Here is a 23,584-nt window from a genome sequence, read left to right on the forward strand (position 1 = left end):
CGAGGTCACACTGCGTGCACTCATCCACACGTTGCATTTGTCATCCAACAATACATGGTAGGGATGGCGCTGGGTCAGTTCGCTAACTTGGTTCCCAGCTGGGCGGATGTATTGGCCTGTCAGGGATGGGTCCTCCGCGGCGTCTGACCACATCAACTCAACTGTGTGCAGTTTAACACAGCAGTTAAGCACAGGCTTAGAGGCTGGGCTTGGGAATTAGGCAGACCTGGGTTTGGATCTCAACTCCTCCTTACTGACCTATGTCTCAGCAAGGTGGGAATAAAGGTATGTGTCCCACAGGACTGTTATATACTCAGAACAGCCTGGAAAGCACTAGAGACGGGGGCACAGTGCAATCAAGAGATGTTGATGGCTTTTGCGGCTCACCACACTACTGTTATTCGTATTATTATTTCCTTAATAGGGTTTTTCCTTCACTGGGTCGAGGAGGATATCCTGGCATCTTTATCGCTATTTCTGAGGAAAAAAACCATTTTAACCACGTAAGTTTTTTAGCAGATCTGACAATGTTTCAAAAGCTGCTCCATCAACCTCTTTTCCTACGGAGATTTTTAACGTGCATGTTTCACCTTCCGGCTGCAGGTGGCATTTTCTGGGCCATGGAGCAGGTTGTCTTATCTGCCCTTCCAGGTTGCCCTCTCCACCCTTCCTGTCAAAACAATTTACAGGCAAGCATGCTACTCACTATCTCCTACTGCTACCCTAACTGACTCCAAAAAACAAACACCCCCCCCCCAAAACCCAAAACTCACTAACCCCCAAAGACTTACTTTTACTTAAAACTCTTAAAATTTTTCAAAAGTTTATAAGGCAAACTAGCAGGGCGAGCCTGGTTCTCCTGACTGCTTGCACAGGCAACGAAGGGGGAATGTGTGAGCGATGAGCAGCCCCTGGAGAAGGGGCCTGGTTGTCTGGCTTCTAGAGAAGAGTCTGTCCTGTGAGCACTCAGACCTTATTAGTCACCTGGACATCCTTACCCTCTGTTTTCTCATCTGTTCAATGGGCTGACAGCATCAGGTTTTTCCTGACTCATAAGGTTGAGTGTATCAAACGAGGCTATGCGTGGAAGTGTTTCGAGCACTACATAACATGATCGTTAGGGAACATCCAGGGAAGAATGACTCTCTTCAGGCTGAGAAGGTTACCTGATACACCATACACCTATACCACTGTCCACATACACAGAACAGGTGCCCCGCCCCCCAGTGTTTCACATCAGCTCACACATTTTGCTACCCTACAAGTGCCTCATTCGACTACCTTCCACTTTACCGCCAATACGACTGCTCCAACAATTTTTTGTCGTTGCCCCTACCTATTTGATTTGTTTATTTGTTTTGACCTACGAAAAGCAGTCTGTAATTACCATATTCAACTTGACGAGTCTGGAGATAAGCACCTGCGAAGCCATTACCACCATCTGTAAATGCTTTTAGTTAAAGCAGCTAATGTAACCCAAACTACGGCGTACGTCGGCACCTTGAAGCAGAGTGCTCCCGTATGGAAACCTTAGCAAGGTAGCCTTGGCGCTATGGTCAGGTTGTGCGTGGTATGTGGTACAGACACGGACGTCAGTGGCTGGAAAGATGGACAACAATGGTAGGAGACAAAATGTTTTTTCAAACCTGTCACCTCATGGAACTCAGAAGGCAGACTCAATGCCTGTGACCTGTAGCTCTGGGGAAAGTGCTTCCAAAGAGCCGGGATGCTCATGGGAGTCAGCTGCTTCCTGCTGCCTACGTCAAAGATGACGTGGGTTCAGAAAAGAATCGGCCAGTTTCTCGACATCAGTAAAAGGGAATGAAGTCTACAAATTTAGAGCCTTACACCAGAGAATAAGAAATAAACTGCAGGAAGAGGTGACCAAGAGAGACACGTGAAGATTTCTTAGCTCAGCACACTGGCTTAGCTCCATGGGTGAAGGTAAAATTAGGGTCTTTACTTCCCACCCAAGCCTTTTGTTTCAGATGGCCTCAAGAGAGCCGCCATGACCTTAAGAGAGAGGCAGGGGCCCTTGGAAGTGAACGATGACCTACGACTAAGATTTATGTCCAGGAACGGATGGAGGGTTTGCTACTGGAACATGAAACTGACTGAGAGCACACAGATCAGAAGCCAACTCAGGTTTTAGAGGAACTGTATTGATGAAGAAACCAAGACAACTTGTCTACAAAAGACTTATAAGTGTGAAACAGCCCTCAGTGTGACTGGCACTTGCAGGAAACGGACCCCTCAGGTCCCTTCCCTTGCCCTGCTTCAATGAATGCATCTGCAAGCAGTGCAGAGCTGGCCCCGGCAGATTACGGCCAAAGGAGAGCCTCCCAGAGGACGGAGCCATGGAGGCCACAAGAATCAACGGACAGAGATTTGGTTTAGTCAAGACCTATACTCCCCCGCCAAAGGGATGGGAGGATGGGTGGTAGGGGTGGGTCCTCAGAATGCCTGCCTAGCATGATTTCAACCCTGCTAGGGACCACAGGACTTTGCTTTTCTAGAAATATATAAGACAGATTGGGTCTGTCTTTAACCTATGTTATGGGTTAAACCACTGAAATTTTAGGGTCACTTTGTAGTAGCACCTGGTGCGACCCTAATATTTACATCTTTCCTTCTGTCCCTAGCATTAAGCATACTGTGTTTGTTTCCCTTGATTACACTTCCCTGACCATTTTTAGGATTCATATTCAATACATAGCTCCATCAGCAAGCTCCATTAGCAACTGTTTTTATATAATTTGGCTTTAATTCTGATTAATAGCAGGTAAGAAATTATCGTCTTTATTTTAAAAGACAGAATGCAGTGATTTTTTTAAAACATTTTTTTGAAAATTCCTGACGAAAACAACTGAAGTCATGCTCTTTGTGGTACAAAAATTGGGGGACCTAATCATTTGTTCTTAAGGACTTGGGAGTTATTTTTTTAAGAAGTCCTTAATTAATTAATTACTTAATTTTTTATTATGTTCAGTTAGCCAACAAAAAGAAGAAAAAAAAAGACCTTAATTTTGCTTGCAGGAGAAATCTGTCAGTTTCTTCTTGGCAAAGATGGGATGGCCCTCCAGTTAGATGAAAGCCAAAATGAACATGACATCCTTACCATCTGTTCATTTTGTTTCGGGAGAACATAGACTATGAGTATCTGTGCCAGAGGATATATCCCTGAGCTCTCTATTGTTTAACTTCCATCAAAGCCCCTAAATATGTGATCGTTATTCTAAGAACATGCAGTTTATTTATTTTTTGGGGCTAGTTTTACCCTTGGATCAGGCCACAGTATCAGAAAGCTGGGTCATGTCAGTCTCTCGCTCCCTTCGTGGGCCCAGCACTCCTCCTCCAACGCCCTCTGAAATTGTTTGCACTGAAATCCATTTTTTAAAGAGATTTTATTTATTTGAGAGCGAGCGAGAGAGTACGAGCTAGGGGAGAGGGGCAGAGGGAGAGGGAGAAGCAGACTCCCCTCGGAGCAGGGAGCCCAAGGACCTGGAACCCCACCCCAGGACCCCAGGATCATGACCTGAGCCGAAGGCAGATGCTTAACCGGCTGAACTACCCAGGCGCCACTGAAATCTGTGTTTAAGTTATGCCTGACTTTCATTACAGATGCGACATTGAATGACCTTGTGGAAAACACATTTGTTGCAGAAATGCTGCTGAAGGCCCTGTCCCCTGCTTTCTCAGGGCTCACTCTGTAGCAAGGAGGACCGAGGGCCTTGACCAGCACTGCATTAAAAAAAAATTCTGAAGAAATAGAGCAAAATGCCAAAATTTGTAATGTTTGGCTGGTAGACACATATTATTATTCTCTGTGCTTTTGCATGTTTTTGAACTATTTCATACTAATAACAATTACTGTCATTATTGTTGTAATATCACTCAATTTCTTACTGGTCACAGGTATCCACTTTCTTTTATATTTTTTATAAGACTTTAAAATTTATTTTAGAGAGAGGATGCGCCCGCGTGCGCACAAGCAGAGGGAGGGGCAGAGGGAGAGGGAGAGAGAGAATCCCTAAGCAGACTCCCCACTGAGTGGGGAGCCTGACACAGGGCTCGATCCCAGGACCCTGGGATCAGGACCTGAGCTGAAATCAAGAGTTGGACGCTCAACTGAGGGAGCCACCCAGGCGCCCCTGGAGGAATCCACTCGCAAAGCCTCGTGCCCATCCTTCCAGACACCTCACCATCAAGTGATGGTTAGGAGCACACGTGGACTGAAGTGTGACCCACCCAGGCCTACCCATGCTTCCACAGCTTCCCACCCTTGACCTTGAGGTGAGTTATGTCGGACTATCTGAGCTTCAGTTTCCACATCTCTAAAGTGGGGATCAGAACGCTGCATATCTGATATGGTTCTGGGGAGGACTGAATGAGAGGCCGCGTTTAACATCCTTAGCTCAGTGCCGAGGACACAGTGAGCATCCATGAATGTGAGCTATGACCACGGACGTGACCTTGCCCAAGGGGACAGTGCTACGGGGCAGCTTCCTATGCCTGTAAATATAACCCAGGCTATGTAAGAAATATATATACACCTTTGGGACTTGCTTCAATTCTCTATGTCATTGTTCAGACTGCCTGTGAGCCACCTGACGTCCCTCGAGCAGTGGGTTGGTGGACGGAAGGAAGGGAAAGGAGCAGAAAGCAGCTCTAGACAGCAGGAAGGAAGGAAAGCGAGAAGAAGGGCTTTGTGACACAAGACTTTGAAATCATTCCTCGTGATGTTCGGCTCTTGGAGTCATCTAATTGGCATGAATTTTCATCGCGTATAGTACTTTTTCAGGTGCTCGCTGCCTGCCCGGGGTTTGTCTTACATCTCGACTGGCGGTAAGCCTTCAGCTATGATCCCTGGTGCAACTGTGCGGTTTCATAAATGACGCCACTTGAGGCCTGTCACGGGCTCTGGCTCACTCCGGTGTCTGAGGACTCCTAGAGTCAGCTCCTCATTATCTATGTGGAGATTGGGCACTTTGTGTTTTGGCAGCAAATGTTTCATCCAAGGTCAATTTCCCTCAAGGGCTCAGCACCATTTCAGACAGTATGTGCTCAGGGAATGCAAATTAATTTAATGTTAGCTTTAGCCAAACCCAGCTAGGAAAGTAAACCTTCTTTTAAAAACACCGTAAACACTGATAAACATCGTTGGGATGATGTGCTGTTTGTGTGTATATATAAATGTATAAAATTTCACCTTAATTCCAGAGGCATCATTCCATAGCACTTTATACTCATGGCTGAATTAGCCTTATTTTTATTCTTTGATTAGAAGTGCATTTTAATTTGAAATTATTTGAATATCTTTGTCATTATATTTTGTTATACAACTGGGGGCTGTCAAAATGGGTTGAAGATATCTGTATGTTTCATATTTTTGTTGGATTATAAAAAGGCAACACGTACCCCAAAAAATGCAGCACATGCTTATAAGAGAAAATGAGGAAATACAGAAAACTCTAGAGGAAACCAAATCACTTAGAATCCCTTCACACAGAAATAATCATGATGAACATTTTCCTATATCTCTCCCACACATTCTTGAGGTTGTAGAAGTTCTTAAGATGGATTTGTAGATTGCTTCCAGAAAAAAGGTCAGTGTTCTCTAGAGTTCTAAAGGTACCCTCAGATTTACCTGCATTCTCCACAAGGCCTTCCCACTGGAAAGAAAGCGGAGAGTCTGTCTGACCTACTTTTCCATAAGGAAGAGCCATATATTTTTTCTTCTGATATTAGCCTAGCTTTATTTTCCATCTGAGCTGGGTTGGAGAGGCTGAGAAAGACCAGAGCACCAAAGAGCATGAAGTCTTTCCTAGGTGAATTCAAGTGGGTTGAAGTGTCTGGCTTTCTAAACACATCCAGAAATTCCAGTGCAATTGCATTGATCAAATGACAGAAGGAGCGGGGGCAGGACCTTCCGCCACCCTTGGTACAATTCCTATGGCAGAATTCCACCCACAACTTTGGAGTGCTCCCCACTTCTATGCTGTTCCTAACCTCAAAGTACGGTGCAGCCTGTGTTTTCACACCTCTCCTGTCTCTTTTTTCTGGAACCAAGTTCCTATCCTTCTGGAGGATTTTCCCCAGTTCCCCACTTTAAGCATCTGATCGGGGCTGTCAATCATCATTCTCCCTCCTCTTGCCAATAGGGCGGCACATAACCCAAGCCAGGCCAATCACAGATCTTCCCTGAGGTTTTGAAATGAGAACCAGGAGACTTTCTTCTGATAGCAGAACTGAGACGTGAGCCCCGTGCTCCAGTGCCTGCGTTCCATGATATGGAACAGAGGGAGCCTGCCGGAAGAGGTATTAATCCAGTCCTCAGAGAGGGGTGGACAAGGAGAGATAATAGAGGGAGGGAGGCACGGATGGGAGAGGGCCAACAGCCTCTAGCCTTTGTTGTAATCCTCCAGGTCCCCTGGATTTTCTTCCAAAATTTTAGTTTGCCCTTTCTTAAATTCTATTACCTACACTAGGAATTTTCCCTACAAATGAATTCTGAATTGGTTTTCTGTCATTTGCAACCAAAAGAACTCTGAGCAGTAGAACCAGACTTTCCCCAAACCCTCCTCAGTCTCCTGGACTTTCTGCGTTCTGTGCTTTCTAGACTTCTCTGGCTTTCTGTGCCTCAAAAGCCCCAAGTTCCTAAAATAGCCTATCCCTCTCCTAATCCCTTTCCCTCTCCCTGTCTTCAGGGCAATCTCTAATTCGGTGGCAGGTAGCAGCTTTGATTAAGCTGATCTTTGTTCTTAAAGGGTTGCTGGTTAGGGGGCACCTGGGTGGCTCAGTTGGTTAAGCATCTGCCTTTGGCTCAGGTCATGATCCTGGGCGTCCTGGGGATCGAGCCCTGTGACAGGCTCCCTGCTCAGCGGGAAGTCTGCTTTTCCCTCTCCCTCTGACTCTGCCCCCTGCCTGTGTACTTTTTCTCTTTCTCTCTCAAATAAATAAATAAAATCTTTAAAAAAAAGGGGGGGTTGCTGGTTAGTTCTGAAGAATCCCCAGTTGGCAGAATGTGCCAGAAGGCAGGGCCTGCCTTACCTATCTTTACTCCAGACATCATTTTGGGAAACATACCTAGAAATGGCTCTATCAGCTCTGCTCTCTCCTCTCACCCACCCGGCCCTCCTCTGTGGCCAGGGTTCCCCACCCACAAGGCTCAGTTCTAACACACAGAGCATTTTCCTGGAGACAGGGAGAGTTAGTTCTGCAAGGTTCCACAGCTCAGGTAGGCCTCCTGCACTACCCTGCTCCCAAAGCTGACTGTTGAGCCCTTTTTGACTTTTAACATTATTCTGTAATGCTACAATGGCAAGAGACGTCACTTTAAAAGAGGTGACAGATGGCATGGGTTAAAACAAGAGAATGTTTCTAATTAAAACCCAATACACATAATATTGAAAAAATGGTATAAAACCATCCTAATCCTGTAATGACATAAACTGTACCACTCCTGGCCTTGCTGGCTTTTCTGAATAAACCTGGAGTTATGGTTCAAGATGGGCTTGGTTTTGCTCAGTGAATAATCTGCAGCTTCTAAGATGAGCCAGGCACTGCGCTAGGCCCAGGGACTCTGCCCACCACCGTGAGGTAACCTTATTTACACATATTTGATTGACTGCACGAGAAACTGTAACCGCATGTTGTCAGTTTCCTAGGAAAGACCTGTCCCTAAAATACCCTCCAGCATTTACTGCTAAAGGCCAAGCGTAAACTCCGTATCAAGTTATGAATTTGACATCCACCGCTGCTCAAAACCAGACAGGACTCGTGCCTTTTCTTTGCAGCCTGAACTTCCCACAGCAACCGGCCGCATCCGAATGAGGTCTGAGTGGCTGCTGAACCCCGGCCAAATGACACTGCACTCTGCTGACAAAACAGTACCCCCTGCTGTTCTTTTTCCTGACAGGTATCTATTTTGGACTCCTTCTAGAGAATGCACTGACAGTTCCCATCCTTGATCTTTTGGCTTAGTTCCCAGGGAGACTTCCTCATGCTATGTTTTATTCATGGTGCCTCCCAGGCTGCTTTCTTCATTGTGAAAATCAGTGGTGGGGGTAGGGACAATCAATGAACCTGAAATAAAATTTGACTGTCATAATAAAATCGTCCCTTTGTGTGCTGAAAGCCTACAACCAGAGTCTGAGATTCGGGGGGAGGTCTGTGTTTTGAGGATTTTTCAGGGGAAGCATCCATAGAGGAAAAAAAACAACCAACCAACCTATAGTTATTCATATTGTGTTGGAGCAGCGAAAGAAGTGGGTCAGATAAACCGAAATAACCTTTGCTGGGAAACACGATAAGCTTCAGACATCTGAGAGCATGGAGAAAAATGATGGTGTGATAGATAAAAACAGGAGACTGAGAGATGTGTGAGCCTAAAAGCAGCCAGGCTACAAAGAATATACATAGTAAACATTTATTCTACCTTCTCTCTAAGAAACGTCTTCACCATAAAGTCCATCATTGTCTTTCCTTTAGTGTCCATACATCCTTCTATTTCCCTGGTTGGGACTTTATAGGAGAAAGTGTAATAAGCATCTCTTCTGCCCGTCCCAACCCCCCAAAACAAAACCAGCGTCCAAGGAGAGCAGAGGATAGAGATTATAACACTGTATCACGTACAACCGAGGTGCGCACATTTCGTATACCTTGAGAATTACGGTCCTCTCGTGCCGGGTGATGTTAACAATGTGGGGCTGTCCGTTGGCCATGTTCCTGTGATCTACATCAATGTTATAGGGCTCCCTGGTGCCGCCCAGGTTGTACCGAATCTGTAAGTTTCCTATATAAGGAAAAGAAAAGAAACTGTCATTTCTTTGCTCTAGGTTTCATTTGATGCTCAGGCTTGCCCCCTTTGCTGTCCACCGATACCACGGCTGTTCAGAATTCTGACTCTCTAGTTCAATGGCACGCTGAGCCAGAAGGGTTCAGAGCCCTGGCCTACACGAGTTTACAGTCTACCGACAGTGAGCCATCAGTGACCATCACCTCCAAGCTGAAGCAGCAAATGGTCTACATGATCCAAACTGGGACTGCGCCTGGGAAGGAGGATGAGAACATACACAATATAGGACTGTGGAGACGCCTGCAGACTGATGAAATACCGTGTGAAATGAAAAATAAATGCAGGATGCAGCGATGGTCTCACGCCATCCGCAAAGTGTGACATTCGGCATATAAAAGAATCATGAGCATACAATATTAAAAATAAACATAATTTACAAAAGATAAATACATGGGATTTGGGGTGGCTTCACGGAGACCAAGAAAACAAAGGAAAGAATTTTATTCTAGGTTAGAGATTGCGTCAATCCGAATGCAAATCAAAGGGAAGATGGGCTTCCTGGGCCCCTGAGTCCTCACTGCCCCTCAGCTCCAGCTCACTTGGCCTCAACAAATTATTCTGTTTTTCTCTCTATCTTGCTTCTCCCCAGTAATGACAGACAATAGTCAAAAAGACTGATATAATATTCTAGATCTTGCTGTTAATTAATCTGCACAGCAAACATAACTTGTATTTCTTATTTATGATTTTTAAAGACATCAATTTTTTATCTCATTTTTAACTCAAATTGGAATCTTCATGTTAATAGCCTTCGACATCCCATAGCTTAATGACGGAGCGAGCAGCCTAGCAAGAGTTTGACCAACTGTACATCATCTCACAGGGTCTTTGTTGCCTCTTTCTCGAGGAACAAAATGGATATCCTGATTTTTAAGTTATGAAATAAAATACAATATTTAAAACTTAGAAAGTAAACAGAAAGAAAAAAAAGAAAGAAAGAAAAGAAAGTCATCGGAAATCTCACCATCGAGAGATAACTACTCTAAATATTCGGCAGCGTCTTTTCCCAGAAATTGATCACGTCCATACATATCCATAGACACAAATAAATGCAACAGTTTCTAAACGCTGCTCTCCCTTACTTAGCATTACACGGGGTAGTTTAAATATTCTACCGTGTCCCTGGAATTGAAAGCAGCATACATTACATTAATCAAGAATTAACTGTTATTTTCTAATTTCGCTTTCTGAACAAATCTGACAAACCTTCCCCGTTTCTGAGTTTTTCCTGAGTATTTTGTCCTTGATTTGTTTACTTATAGCATTTCGACCAAGCACGGCTGATTCTCACCTCCTACGGGTGTCTGAATTCACATACTCTCCTCCATCTCCATCAAAGCACAGGCAACCCCTGGCACGGGGAGTGGACCCCAGGGGAGCCCTCTTCCTGGTGGATGCAGCTCCACGCAGAGCTGGCCTGTCTTGGTGCCTTTGTGCTGACCATGCGGTGTCAGGGACCTGACGGCCACCACCTGAGCCCCACCTGCGTCGTCCTCTGCCTGGACCACCGGATCCGAATCCATTTCTCCTTAACAATGACCCCTCTTGGCCTCATTTCTGAGTCCCCTCCTTCTCTGCTCTTCCTCACTACCAATCCCATCAAAGGAGAGGTCTTACTGGCACTTCAAACACAGCATATGCAAAACCAAACTCTTGACCTTTCCCCTCCAAAAGTATTCCATCTCTATTGTCCACATTTCAGTTAATGGCTACTCCAACCTTCAGGCTATTCCTGCCAAAAGCCCTGCCTCCCCTCTTCCTCCTATATCACACACATCTGTCAGCAGCTCTCCTTGGCTCTATCTTTAAAATACACCCTGACACTTACTTCCTTTCATCACCTACACTTCTACCCCCTGGACCAAGCCACCACTGTCATTTGCCTTGATTATTGGACTCACCTCCATACTAACAAACCTCCTTGCTTCTACCATTCCCCCAGCTCCCCTACCCTAACCCAGCCTCTGCACACATACCCAGTCCTTTCTCAGAGGGCAGTGAGAGTAATCCTCTGCTCAGAACCCTCCATGGGGCTTCCTATCTCAACCAAAGTAGAAATCAAAGTCTGCTTAATGGCTCACCAGGCCCTATATGCCCTATTATCTCTGACATATTCTCTTATTCTCCTCCTTGCTGACTCCTCACCAGTCCACCTTAGCCTCCTTGCTGTTTCCTCAGAAGCCAGAATGTTCCTGCCTCAGGACCTTTGCACTGGCTGGCTCTTCTGTCTAGGATACTCAGTCCCCAGTGTTCTGAATGGCTGACCCCTCAGCTGCTTTAGGTCTTTGCTCAAATGTCCTCTCAGTGATTATTTCTGTGACTTCCCCCATTAAAAGAAGAATTTACCCACTCCTTTCCCTTGGCCAGGTCCTCCCTTTTCTGCCTTATTTTTTTTTCCATGAGAGTAGTAATTTTTGTTTATATTCTCTGTATTTTATTCCCAATTCCTAGAATAATGCCCGATACTTAGTAGGTGCTGAATAAATATGTCTGTTGAACGAGTGAATGATTGTCTCCCTGCTTCTGTGCTTTTATTCTTGCAAAGAGATTTCTTCAAAATGCATAATTGATGATTTCACTGGTTCACTAAAAACTCTTCAAAGCCTTCCAGTTGCTCATAGGATGAAGACATACATTCTTAATATAGTGTATGATGTCTTGTCTGATCTGACTTCTGCCTGTTATGTTATTTTCAAATGATACCATTTACTCTCACTTTTTACATTCAAGCTACCTTGGACTTCTGTTATCCCTAGAAAATACAATTCTCCTTTCTATCCCAGGACCTTTGAATACGCTGCTCTCTTTTTCTGAGCTGCTTCTTTCCCCACCCTTCAGTGTTTTACTCTATTTTTCCCTTTACCCAAATAGCATTAAAAACAATCTATTGTTTGGGACCGAACAGGACGTGATTAGACAGTTGTCTGGCTATGTGCAGAAGAACAAGTTGACTGTCTTGAGTTTTTATTCCCTCCTTCTCGTGCTTGGACCGCGTATAATCACAGCCGGTTATCTTGAAGATACAGCTGTATTCATTCATCATTTGTTTACTCATTTCTTTGGAACACATTTATTCAGTGCTCTTGGAAAGCACTGTTGGATCCAACTTTTCAACGCCTGAATGTGGGCTGGCTGGCTGGCTACCAGTGCACAGTGCACCTCTAAGAACCACATACCGCACCCCCCCCCCCCCAGGCGTCTGGCCCTGGGAAGACAAGAAAGACCAGGTCCTGCCTTTGAGGGCTAGAGGTCAGAGGAAATGGTAATTATGCAAAAACCCAGACGTTTTCCTCTCTGCTATCTTTGTCATTGGTCCCATTATGTTCCCCAGCTCATTAAAATTGGTATTAAGCTGTTTTCATTATTTTTTCTCTTTTCTGGCTTTCTTTCTTCGTAAATATGATTTAAAATTTCTGTAACTGCCTCACTTAATGGCAACTGCAATGATTTGCTTTGAGAAAACAGACGAGTTGGAACGTTAAATTTATATGTAGTGGGTATCCATAAACAGTAATGGCAATTTTCTTGAATAATAAAATTTAAATGATATATTTATTCCTTTCAAATAATAGTACAAGAGAACCACTAAATGATGGTTGGAGAATATTAATATTTTCCATTAATATAAAATATTATTAAAATGGAAAAATACTTCACTTCCTGCATATTATGTTCATCTCCCAAGCGAATTAAAGCGGTTATAAGGGGCTGCTCTTTCATTGGGTGCAGCAAATAACGTGCTTAACAGATTTATTCTCTCCCGGCCATCATCATTATCATCAGCAAACACTTTCGGAGCACCTACTGTAGGCAGGAGATGTAGGGCTTCTCATCTCGCCGGGAAGACAGGGCATATTTATAACAAGGACAGATAACAGTACACTGAATGCCAAACAAATGACATTGAAAGTAAGTGGGATAGGAGTCTAGAGTAAGGAGAAGTCATTGAAAGGAGGTGAGACTCGATCTGGCTCCAGAATGAAAGGAAGGTGTTAGCACCCAGAGGAAGATGGAGCTCCTCCAGGTAAGGGGGCACTGTGGGGGGTAGGGGCAAGGTGTCACGTGAGCTTGGGGAATAATAAGCAAGAGTAGGGATGTGTGGCACTGAATACGTGGCAGGATGTAGATCAGATCCGTGGGCCGTGGATAGCAGTAACGGCTAACACTTACGTAGTGTCTGTCTACACATCCCTAGACTACAGACTGCACCGGGATAGGGTCGTGCTTTGCACTTACTGACTCATTCGATTTTCATGACGCACTCATGAGGGAGGCGCTGTTCTACAGAAGAGGGCCCTGGGCACCGAGGGGCTCATTGCCCAATGTCACGGTCACACAGCCCGCACAAGGCAGAAGCAGATTCAAACCCAGACGTTCTGGTCCTACACTCGCAGCTCTCACCTTGGGAGTCCTCACCCCAGAGCCTGGTGGTTTCCATAGGCAGGCTGTGGGATCTGGGATTTCTCCTGCACTTACTGGGAGGAGGAGAGCCCTGCTGGGGCACGATGAGGGACACTGCGCATGAAGGCTGTGGTGGGTAAGAGCGAGGCGGGAGGGACCGGGAGCAGGGAGAGAGATGGATCTGAGGCGCACTGCTATTCCATGAAGGGATAACAGGTGCCAGGAGCTGGGCACCCCTCAGACCTCGGTAGACCCTCGGCAGGCCAGGCTGCTGGAGTCCCTGGGTGAGTGGCCTCTCAAACACACATGGCCTCGTCCATTTACTCAAGTGCCATTTCACATGTAATAACCTATGTGTGCCGTGGCAGGAACGAAGTTGGGAAGCACCGAATTAGAAGACTAGCAGTGGGGAAGAAAAGAAAGAGATACCCCGGGGGACATGGTGTGACTCGACTCTGCAGGACTTGTTTTCCTGGGTGGCCCCCCACAGGGGAAGGATGGCGCATTTGTGAATGACAGCACACTCGCGAATTCAGGTGTCTGGAGGGGGCAGTGTTGGCAGAAGCCGAGGGTCTGGAGGAGGGGCTGGTCTTGGGGGAACCGTGATGGTGACAGGCTTTCAATATGTTAAGAATGAGGGATGCCAGGGCATTTAGTTAAGACTTTCTAGTTCTTAATTTGTTCCTGATATTTTGGCATAGTCCTTATTGATTTTTTTTCCTGAATGAATTCTTCACGTTTTTCTAACTTTAAATATCAGTTTAAAAAAATTCAGTCTTTGAAGTGTGAAAAAAACACATTTTCATCAACAGTTTGAAGATGGCCTTTCAACGTTGGAAAGCAACTGACTGGTCAAGCTTTCCAAGTGCAACTGGGAGTGTGCTAGAGATTTCTGCCATATGGAGAGAGTGGTAGAGCTCTCGGGGCCTGGAGTCAGACACCTGAGCCTAGAAATCCTGGTTTTGCCTTTGCCAGCTGAGTGTGCAAGGCACTGAGCCTCTCCATACTCCAGTTTTATCTCTGCTGACAGGGGATAAAGAATGATATCTACCTCGCAGTTGTGCGGCTTGTACGAATTAATGCGTGTGCCACTTAGCACACCTTCGGGCATCGTTAAATGGTAGCACCAATATGAACCGATTACTCAAAATCCTTGCCCACGATGAACGCCCACACACCAGCGTGAGTGCTCATGGGGACAGGGATAGGGTATGGGAATGCGAGTTTCCGATATAGTTACCGAGTATACGGATAAAATTTAGTTGGGGACTAAATTTTAATGTGGCAGTGATTTAGCGAGTAGACAAGACAGCGTCTTCTGGGGCATGTTCATGACGTCCTGACATCTGTGAGAACCACCCCCGGGCACTGAGAGGCTGGGGCTTGTGGGTGGAGAACATCAATGGATAAAAAATTGACTTAACCTGACCCAGGAGAAGTAAACTCAGCTCGTGAACTTCTGGAAAGCAGAGGTTCTGTCCTTTTTTCTTCTGCCTCCGCAGTGATTTTACTTATTCTCTTTTCTGATTACACCAGTGACGCTTGCTCATCTGACATTTATAAAAGAGTATTACTCAGGAGAAGCAAATCGACTGACAAGAGGCACTCTGGGCTCATATTATTGCTTTTTGTTTTCCATCCGTATTTTTCACAGATCTAAGCCGATATTGTATAGTGAAGGCTCTGTCTTGCCTTTTTCCTTTCTTTTCTTCTTTTTTGTTTTTTTTTTTTGGTTTAACATTGTATTACGTAAATAAAATTTTTTCCTCCATTGCTCCCTGTAAATATTATTCTTAATGGATACATAATATTCCTTAAAATGGTGACTCCCTCTTTTACTAACCATTTTACCACAGTTGAACTTGTAGGTCCTTCTTCTTTTTTTTTGTTTTTTTTTTAAAAAGATTTTATTTATTTATTTATTTAAAGATTTTCATTTATTTATTTGACAGAGACAGAGACAGCCAGCGAGAGAGGGAACACAAGCAGGGGGAGTGGGAGAGGAAGAAGCAGGCTCATAGTGGAGGAGCCTGACGTGGGACTCGATCCCATAACGCCGGGATCACGCCCTGAGCCGAAGGCAGACGCTTAACCGCTGTGCCACCCAGGCGTCCCTATTTATTTATTTGACAGAGAGAGAGGCAGTGAGAGAGGGAACACAAGCAGGGGGAGTGGAAGAGGGAGAAGCAGGCTTCCCACGGAGCAGGGAGCCAGATGCGGGGCTAGATCCCAGGACCCTGGGATCATGACCTGAGCTGAAGGCAGATGCTTAACGACTGAGTCACCCAGGTGTCCCTGTAGGTCCTTCTTAATGCTTATTTTTATAAATAACACTAAGGAACATTCTCATGCTGTGTCTTTGTCTGATTTTGGGCTTATTTCTTTAGGAATAATTTCTGAACGGGAAGATCTTAGGAAATATCCCCCCCACTCCCAATCTTTTTAAACAGCAGTGAATTGACCAGAGAAGCTTAAGAATTTACAATGTTTTAAAACTCAAGCTGACCTGGGTTCGTAATAATAATTTTTGCTCCCATGGAAGAGATCTCGATCTTTGAGAAGCTCTCAGTGGTTCTGGAATACTCAGTGCAGAGCTAGGAGGCATGGGCAATGAGAGAGGCCATCTCCACATTCTCAGCCCATGTCATCTCTCTGGGAAACGAATGAGAGAGATTTGTTCCCTGATCAACCTACAATATTCTTCTTTGTGAAAATGCGATCTTCTTAGAACTTTTAAGTGTCTCAGAGGAATGGCCCCCTCAGTGTTGGGCACATTCCTGTGTGTCAGAACTGATCAGACTTCTCTCAAAGGTCATGAGTGTGCTTTTCTATTCTCACAAGATGCTGCTTTTAGTCCCACTCCGACCTCTCGGGCTCCATACGTACTTGGAGATCAAGGCGGTCCCCGACATGACAAGGGTAAATACATGCTCTTGCTCTAAGCAAGCCTTATACCAGGGATATATTTTATGAATGTAAAATTCTGAGAGAGTTTAGGAATGAAAACATCTCTGGTTTTCTATTTCTATTCAAAGCTACATGTGTTCTGTAGGAACCTACTGATATGTTATCATAAATCGGGATACCTCATTGATTCATATTAAATTAATTTTACTACTTCAGAGCTCATCTCTGTTTAGTACAGCAGTGCATGTATTCATTTGACAGGAACAAAAAATCATCATTATACATATCAAATAATCTCACATTCATGTAATACGCTTCCCATAAAGAACCTGACATGCCTGAGCAACATTACTACTATGACCCATGGCTAGAAGGCACTCAACTGACAAGTTGCTTTCTTGGCTCTCATAGAGGGAAATGAGGTTCAAAGACGCTGGATGACTCGTTCAACGTCCGAGGGAGAATAAAGGACAAGACCAGAGCACTCCAGACTTTCTAGAACATTCTGTTCACCCAATAAAAATAGCAGAGGCCAGGCATCCTTGTCCTTACCGGCGGGTTTGATGAGAACTGCCAAGAAGTCTGTCGTGAAGGAGCTGACGTAGAGGAGAATGCAGGGCGCCTTGGAGGTGCTGAAGCTGAAACGGATCCCCTCGTGGGCCAGGTCGGGAGGGGTGCTCTGCTGATCAGGGGAGCTGTCTGACCTGCTGCCCGATTCTTTGCCACTGACCCCCGGTGCCTGGAAGTTGTACCGTAGCCACATCCCCTCTTCAAAAAATGCGCCAACATCTGTTGAAACGAAAAGGGTGGAGGAAATTGAAAAATGAGGGGAAACCGGATGCGATACGGCCAACGCTTTAAACTCGGGCAGACCGTTAATTCTGTTGTTCACGGAAGGCAGGCCCTGCCTCCAGGAGGGCATCGGATGGGGCTACTTTCTATAGAGATTGGCTTATTTCATCAACATGGATCATCTATCAAAAAAAAAAAAGCATGTCATAGAGCACAGAGATCTGAAAATTAAAAATATATTAACTAAAACTGAGAAACTTAAATCATACCAGAAAGAAGTTTTATGGACAGGACTTAGGCCAAAGAACTAATTTAGGTTGAAGAGGTACCCTGAAAATAAAGGCAATGGTTTAACGCAAACACCAATTTAAGGAGCTCACGGGCTTCCTCTTTGAGACTGGAGTTGTTTCGAATGTTCTCACAGCACAGACCTCGACAAGGCCCTGAGGAGGTCCCTGGGCTTTGGGGACAGTGCTTAAAATCATAAGATGTGAAGTTTGAGAGAACTGGGTTCAAATATGACCATTAATTAATTACCGTGTGGCTTTATGGGAAGTTACTTAACCAACTGCTTTAGGCCTCAGTATTTTATAGGTGAAAGGGAGACAATAAAAGATAATGTGAAATGATCAGCACCAAGGAAATAGTACTATTATTATTATGAAATTAGAAGAACAGTCACTAACTCTTCATTGGTCTTTGTCGATGGCCTAATCATTGCTAATTGGTTCCTAATCACTTCCTGGCAGACCAGCTCCTCTGATGACTCTCCCATCATTTGCTCCCCAGTGTTCCAAAATCACCTCCTACCGCAGCACGAAAGGCGGAGATTCCCTATCAAGCTTTGTTTGGTCTTCCCAGTTACTGTTCCCCTTGCCCTCTGCAGGTGCCCTTCTGGAAGGACTGCTCAAACTTCATTGCCTGTGGGGGTGCCTGGGTGGCACAGCGGTTAAGCGTCTGCCTTCGGCTCAGGGCGTGATCCCGGCGTTATGGGATCGAGCCCCACATCAGGCTCCTCCGCTATGAGCCTGCTTCTTCCTCTCCCACTCCCCCTGCTTGTGTTTCCTCTCTCTCTGGCTGTCTCTATCTCTGTCGAATAAATAAATAAAAATCTTTAAAAAAAACAAAAAACAAAAAAACTTCATTGCCTGTGGAATGTGTTATGTGCACAACATTCGCAATCCACTAAATTAACACTACGCAGAATATATTTTGTGAAACACAGCTTTATGTTGTCATTTGTCCTCAATCGGCGAGGAAAAATTCCAAAAGGATTTTTACAACCGGAAATTTGGAAGTTTGTTCTCGTTAAATAAGTCTCAAACACAGTTGGCACAGCGTAGTGAATCAGGGTCTGGAGTCAGACACCTGTGGGTGGATCTGGGCTGTGTTAACCTGCTAACTGACCTGTTAACCTGTTAACTAGCCTGCAATGTGTGAGACTGTCTTACATAATTAGGAACTGTCTTGTTCAAGATGCCAAAAGTACCTCTGATGAGAAACCCAGGATTAAACAATACTTAACCCACACTAGTCACTGAATGACTCACTGGGATGTCAGACGTATAAAATACGGTCGCCGCCACCCTTGAGACCTTTCTGTCCAGCAGTGGGCATGGGAGGACACATGTCAACAGTTTGAAATCCTTCTGGTGAGTGTTATGGAGGTTTACTCAGCAGGTTATGTGATAAGAACCCCCATCACACAGCCTGGAGGATCCCGAATTGGCTTTCCCATGCTTTCAGCAAACATCTATCGAGTGCCATCAGGATGCCAGGCACTCCACTGGGCGCTGAGGTTACCATCCCCGCTCCCAAGAAGCCATCGGTCTAGGGGATTTAGACTCCCAGGCATCATCAGAAGCAGTGCGATGGGTGCAGGACCAAGCTAATACAGGGGCCCTGGAACACGAGGGGCACCAGGCCTGGCTCTAGGGACCGAGGAAGATGTCCGGGGGGGAAAGGTATGGAACCTGGGACCAAAGAGCCAGGGGCAGTAGCTCTGTAAAGGTGGAAGGGAAGACCAGCTTTCTAGTTGAGGGAAAAGCACACGTCAACCCTTGGAGCAGAGACAGCACAATCAGAGGCATATGCCTCGGGTGACAGTCATACACTCTCTTTACATCAGTTGTTTGTACAAGACGCATTACTGTCCCACTACATTTTAGGTTGGGTGTCGGGGAAACAATGAACAAAAAAGAGGTGATCCCTGCCCTCAGTAGCTCAGAGCCTCGTGGGACAGATGGACGTTCTGTGACATTCTCTGAGCTGCTGTGATGGATGGTAGGGGCCAGGTGGGGGGCCTCGAGGAGAGCAGGCAGGGCCGGTCACCTGCAGCAGACATGCCACAGAGAGGTTCTACCGGAGGATGAGGGGTCATTATCTGAGAACATGTGGGCCATGCAGGAAGAAGAGATGGACCTGGAGGGAGTGGGGAGGAAGGCTCGAGATCAAGGCCAGAGTTTGAACAAGCCAGAGGCAGACAGAAAGGGACAAGGTATAGGAAGAGATAAACGTGTGTGGCACGTGAAACTCAAGATCAAGGCTTGAAGAACCAGGGCCTAGGGAGGGTTTCTGGGTAGCAGAGGCCGAGGAAGCAGGTAAAGCCTGGAGGCCCAAGGCACCAAGTTACAGATGCCATGTGTCACCAGCAAGATCCTGGGCTTCCCTGAGCCAGACTCTGCCCAGTCACAGCACTTCCAGAGTATGGGCCGACCCAAGTTCCCAGTAATGTGTATCTGTTAAAATGCTGGTCCCCAGGCCTCGCTCCAGAATTCAGCTCACAGGGCCTGCCTCAGGGCGTCTTGAGAAGCAGTGCGCATAGCAGACTCCCCACGATGCTTGTGCACACAGGAGTCTGAGATGCTGGGAGCCAAAGGCCGAGGCAGGACAGCGCAGCTGGCCGAGCAGGTAGCCGAGTGTGCCCGTCGGGCTGAGATACGACGCATTTTTCAGCTCAAGTGGCGACCATCTTTCCAAGGCAGATCATGAAGAGAAATTCAGAAAGTGAAGGATTTTAGATAAACAAACTGAAAAATATGCCACAGAGAATACTTTTGGTGTATTTTAGAGTCGTCGTTAAAAAGCTTTATGGATTCATGTCAGTTTTGGAAGAAGGAAAATACCATGCTTAAAAGTGTTATTCTGAAACCACATCATAAACCAACTGTTAAACCAGGGCCTGGGAGTGCTGTGAACCATTTCAGTTGCGAAGTGGCAAATTTACAGCCGTCATTTCACTGTTTCAGACGGTTTTAAGGAAATGCCAAATCAGGGTGTGTAATATCATTTAGGAAGGAATACTCCCATCCCTCCTGAAGGAATGACTAAAATAACACTAATTTCACACGCCCCAAATAACATCTTTTCCCTCATTGGATGATCAAAAATTACTGATTTAGAATGTTTAATGTATGGTTTTATACTAAGATGAGATAGCTTAAGTTTTAGGATATCCACTGATTGGATAGAAAAAAATGATAAACTTGGAGTCTCATTCTAAGATGTACTACAGAAGAGATTTGTGGAATTACATTATGTTCCCACAAATTCCGAGCCACAGTAGATTCAGGATCATGAGAATGCCAGGAACCTTGAGGCAGGGAAGCAACCTTATCGTAATCATTTCTTGGTTCTCGAAATGGACCCTGATTGACAAAAAGAAGTCTGCAAATGGTTGGAATAAAATCCACAAACTGTCCATCCCGGAATAATACCACAAAGATATTCTTCCCCTCGTCTGACCAAATCCCTGACGTTTACCATGGAAAGGCAAACAGCTGGTGCTCACCCCCGGTTATTAAATTGCCCCTGATCTCTTCCTCCTCACGCTCAATAATTCCATTTCTTTTTGCCTTAGGCTATATTTTCACTTTTCAAACTTTTCACTTAGGCTATATTTTGCCACCTATATTTTAAAAATCAACATGAGTCTTTTCATTCTCTCACTTCCCCATGAAGACCCCAAATTGAAAGTCTCTAAACCAAACATGGGCTCTTGTCCAAAAGTTTATTTTAAAGTCAGTAAATTGCAACTTGGAAATATTTCCTCATTGAAACAATGCTTTAAGTGATGGGTAGTTTGCCAGGAGAGTCCACAAATGCTGAATAATAATTCCGGACGGGTCATGAAAGAGACCTGAAGAGTGTCATCATGTATTAGTAATTAAAAGAGAAACAGCAACAACGAAAGTTAAGGCTGATTCTGAAGGTGACAATTCCAGGCAGCTCTGCTCACACAAGTGCTTCTGCTCGCCGACGCCTCGGTGTGCTGGTGGATGGTAAGTAGCTGGTTCTCCGCTCGGGGGAGGCCCTGATTTATAGCGTTTGCCTATTCCCCTGGTGTAAACGCTCCCACCACGGCTCCGTTCAGGCTGCCAGTGCATCACTAAGTAGGGAGTTGAGAGGAGAGGTTCACAGGTGATCTCGCAGCCTGTGTGAACTGCCTCCAGCACGTGATCTCAGTCACTGAGCCAGTCATTGGAGCAAACCACATTCATGGGCCATAACTGGGTGGCTCAAACAACAGAAGTCTACTTTCGCTGTTCTGTAGGCTCTAAGCCTCAGATGGAGGTGCAGCTCCTTCTTTTCCTGGTGTGGGCTCTCCTCCTGGCTTGCAGACAGATGTGTTCTTGCTATGCGCTCACATGGCAGAGAGAGAGAGCAGCGAGAGAGGGGGAGGGAGGAAGGGAGAGAGAGAGAGAAGAGGGAGAGAGAACTAGATCTCCGGTCTCTTCCTCTTCTCATAAAGACACTAATCCCATCACAGGAGGCTCACCTTCATGACTTTATCTAAACCAAAGTACCCCCAAAAGCCCCATCTCTAAATACTGTCCCATTGGGGGTTAAGCCTTCCACATAGGAATCTGGGGTGGGGGGCACAAACATTCAGTCTATACCAGAAGGCTTCTTGACATTACTGATGTAAAAAACACTTTAATATTTTCTCACTCCTTCCTGCCTTCCACAGTTCTCTTCTAGCTTGTCCTGGGACCCTGGATCCTGAAAGCTCTGCACTTTATAAGAAGTTCTATAAAGTCCTGGGGAGCAGACACTGTTTGTACTACAAGGAAACACAGACCTGAGCCCCAACCTCAGGGTCATTAAAGCTTTTTCGTGGCTGACTTCCTTTGTCCAGAATGGCCATTCTCATGAACTGCTTTTTAATGAGTCATCTAGTTGAAAAGTTAAATAAATGCTGTGGTGCTCTGATCCAGACACCTTGACAACCCCCCCCCCCCCCATATATCCTGATTCTGCATTAGGCCTGGTTCCTTCCGGGGTAATCTGCAAGGCCCTGCTCTCCTCTAACTCGTTTCCTCTTGTACTCCCAAGGCGCTGCTATCCTGAAATACAACCAGTCCATCTCCTGGCCTTACACTGACAAAATCTGCTTTTTCTCCCCAAGTGTGCTGCTTTTAATTTCCCTCCTGAATTTTTCATTCTGTTTGTTTGATGTTTTCTTTCATTGACTATAATCGTTTTGGACTAACAACATTGGGCCGGGATGGGTTAATGTTCACCTTTACTCGTTCTGTTTCCCCGGGTGGATACATATCTTTTGTAACCACTTTCCCGCCATTCTCTCTAAAGGCCAGGTTACTTGCAGGTCAGTTTCTATTTAATAAGCTTCAAGTGTCTGAATCTGCACAAGGGTGAGAAAATACCGAAGAAAAATCTCAGAAGTTTGAGCCTGAACGGCGTGTGCTGCCCACGAGATGTAAGTGTAGACTATATTACTTTAAACACATCAATAAGCTACATGATCTAGGACTTGACCACGTAGGAGCCAGGGGGCCTCCTTGCATGGAGTTTAAGAGCCAACAGCACTGAACAACTCTGCTCGAGACTTAAGTGGGAAGATAGTTTGCATCCAGAATTTCCAGGGTCATGCTCCTGAAACTGTGTGAATGAGCATTCCTGGAAAACATGGTCGTCAAAAGTTAGAAGGCTCTAGAAAGAGCAAGTGAGGTGAGGACTCCATTGCAGTAAGCTCCATCTGACAAGTGCGGTTAGGGATTAATGTGTCTAAGTGGAGGGCAGGAAGCCAAAGGTGTGGGTTTAGTCTTGGCTTTGCCACCAACCAGCTCTATGGCCCTGGTCCAGCAGGTTATTTAACTGCTGTAGCCTTTAAATCATTCCATCTTAAAGAAATCCTCCCTCGAACATACATCTTTCCTCTGGCTAGCAACCAGTCATTTTCATTCTTTCGTTCATTCTTTTTTTTAAAGACTTTGCTTATTTATTTGAGAGAGGGAGCGTGCAAGAGAGAGCATGAGCGGTGGGGAGGGGCGGAGGGAGAGGGAGAAGCAGGCTCCCTGCTCAGTGGGAGGACCCTGGGATCATGACCTGAGCTGAAGGCAGATGTTTAACTGACTGAGCCACCCAGGCACCCCTCATACATTCTTTAAAGTATTCATTAAGTGTCTTCTATAAGCCAGGAAGCTATTAGAGATTTAGCAAGGAGTAAATGATATTTCAGTTAATCACTGAAGAAGCAACAGATAAATAGTACTAGGGACAGAGTTAGCATCCTAAAACAAAGAAAAGTGATGTGCAAAGGCCCTGGGGAAGAAGGGAATGTTGAGGGGCAATGCAAAGTAGGCCAAGGAGGTAAGAAGGGAAAAT

At 45.4% G+C, this 23,584-nt stretch overlaps 1 protein-coding gene across 2 annotated transcripts in view; it reads right to left on the reverse strand.

Moving 5' to 3' along the window:
- CNTNAP2 (contactin associated protein 2) overlaps positions 1 to 23,584 on the reverse strand; it is a 1,871,860-nt gene that overhangs the window by 142,095 nt on the left and 1,706,181 nt on the right. For both annotated transcript variants that reach the window (XM_045792416.2, XM_087860735.1), the window contains 2 exons: positions 16,718 to 16,954; positions 8,661 to 8,794 (listed from right to left, as the gene is read on the reverse strand). In XM_045792416.2, the coding sequence (XP_045648372.2) occupies positions 8,661 to 8,794; positions 16,718 to 16,954 (371 nt within the window). The remainder of the gene's footprint in view (positions 1 to 8,660; positions 8,795 to 16,717; positions 16,955 to 23,584) is intronic.

Source organism: Ursus americanus, chromosome 3 (assembly GCF_024610735.1).
Source record: "Ursus americanus isolate L20-20 chromosome 3, mUrsAme1.1.p, whole genome shotgun sequence".
NCBI lineage: Eukaryota > Metazoa > Chordata > Mammalia > Carnivora > Ursidae > Ursus > Ursus americanus.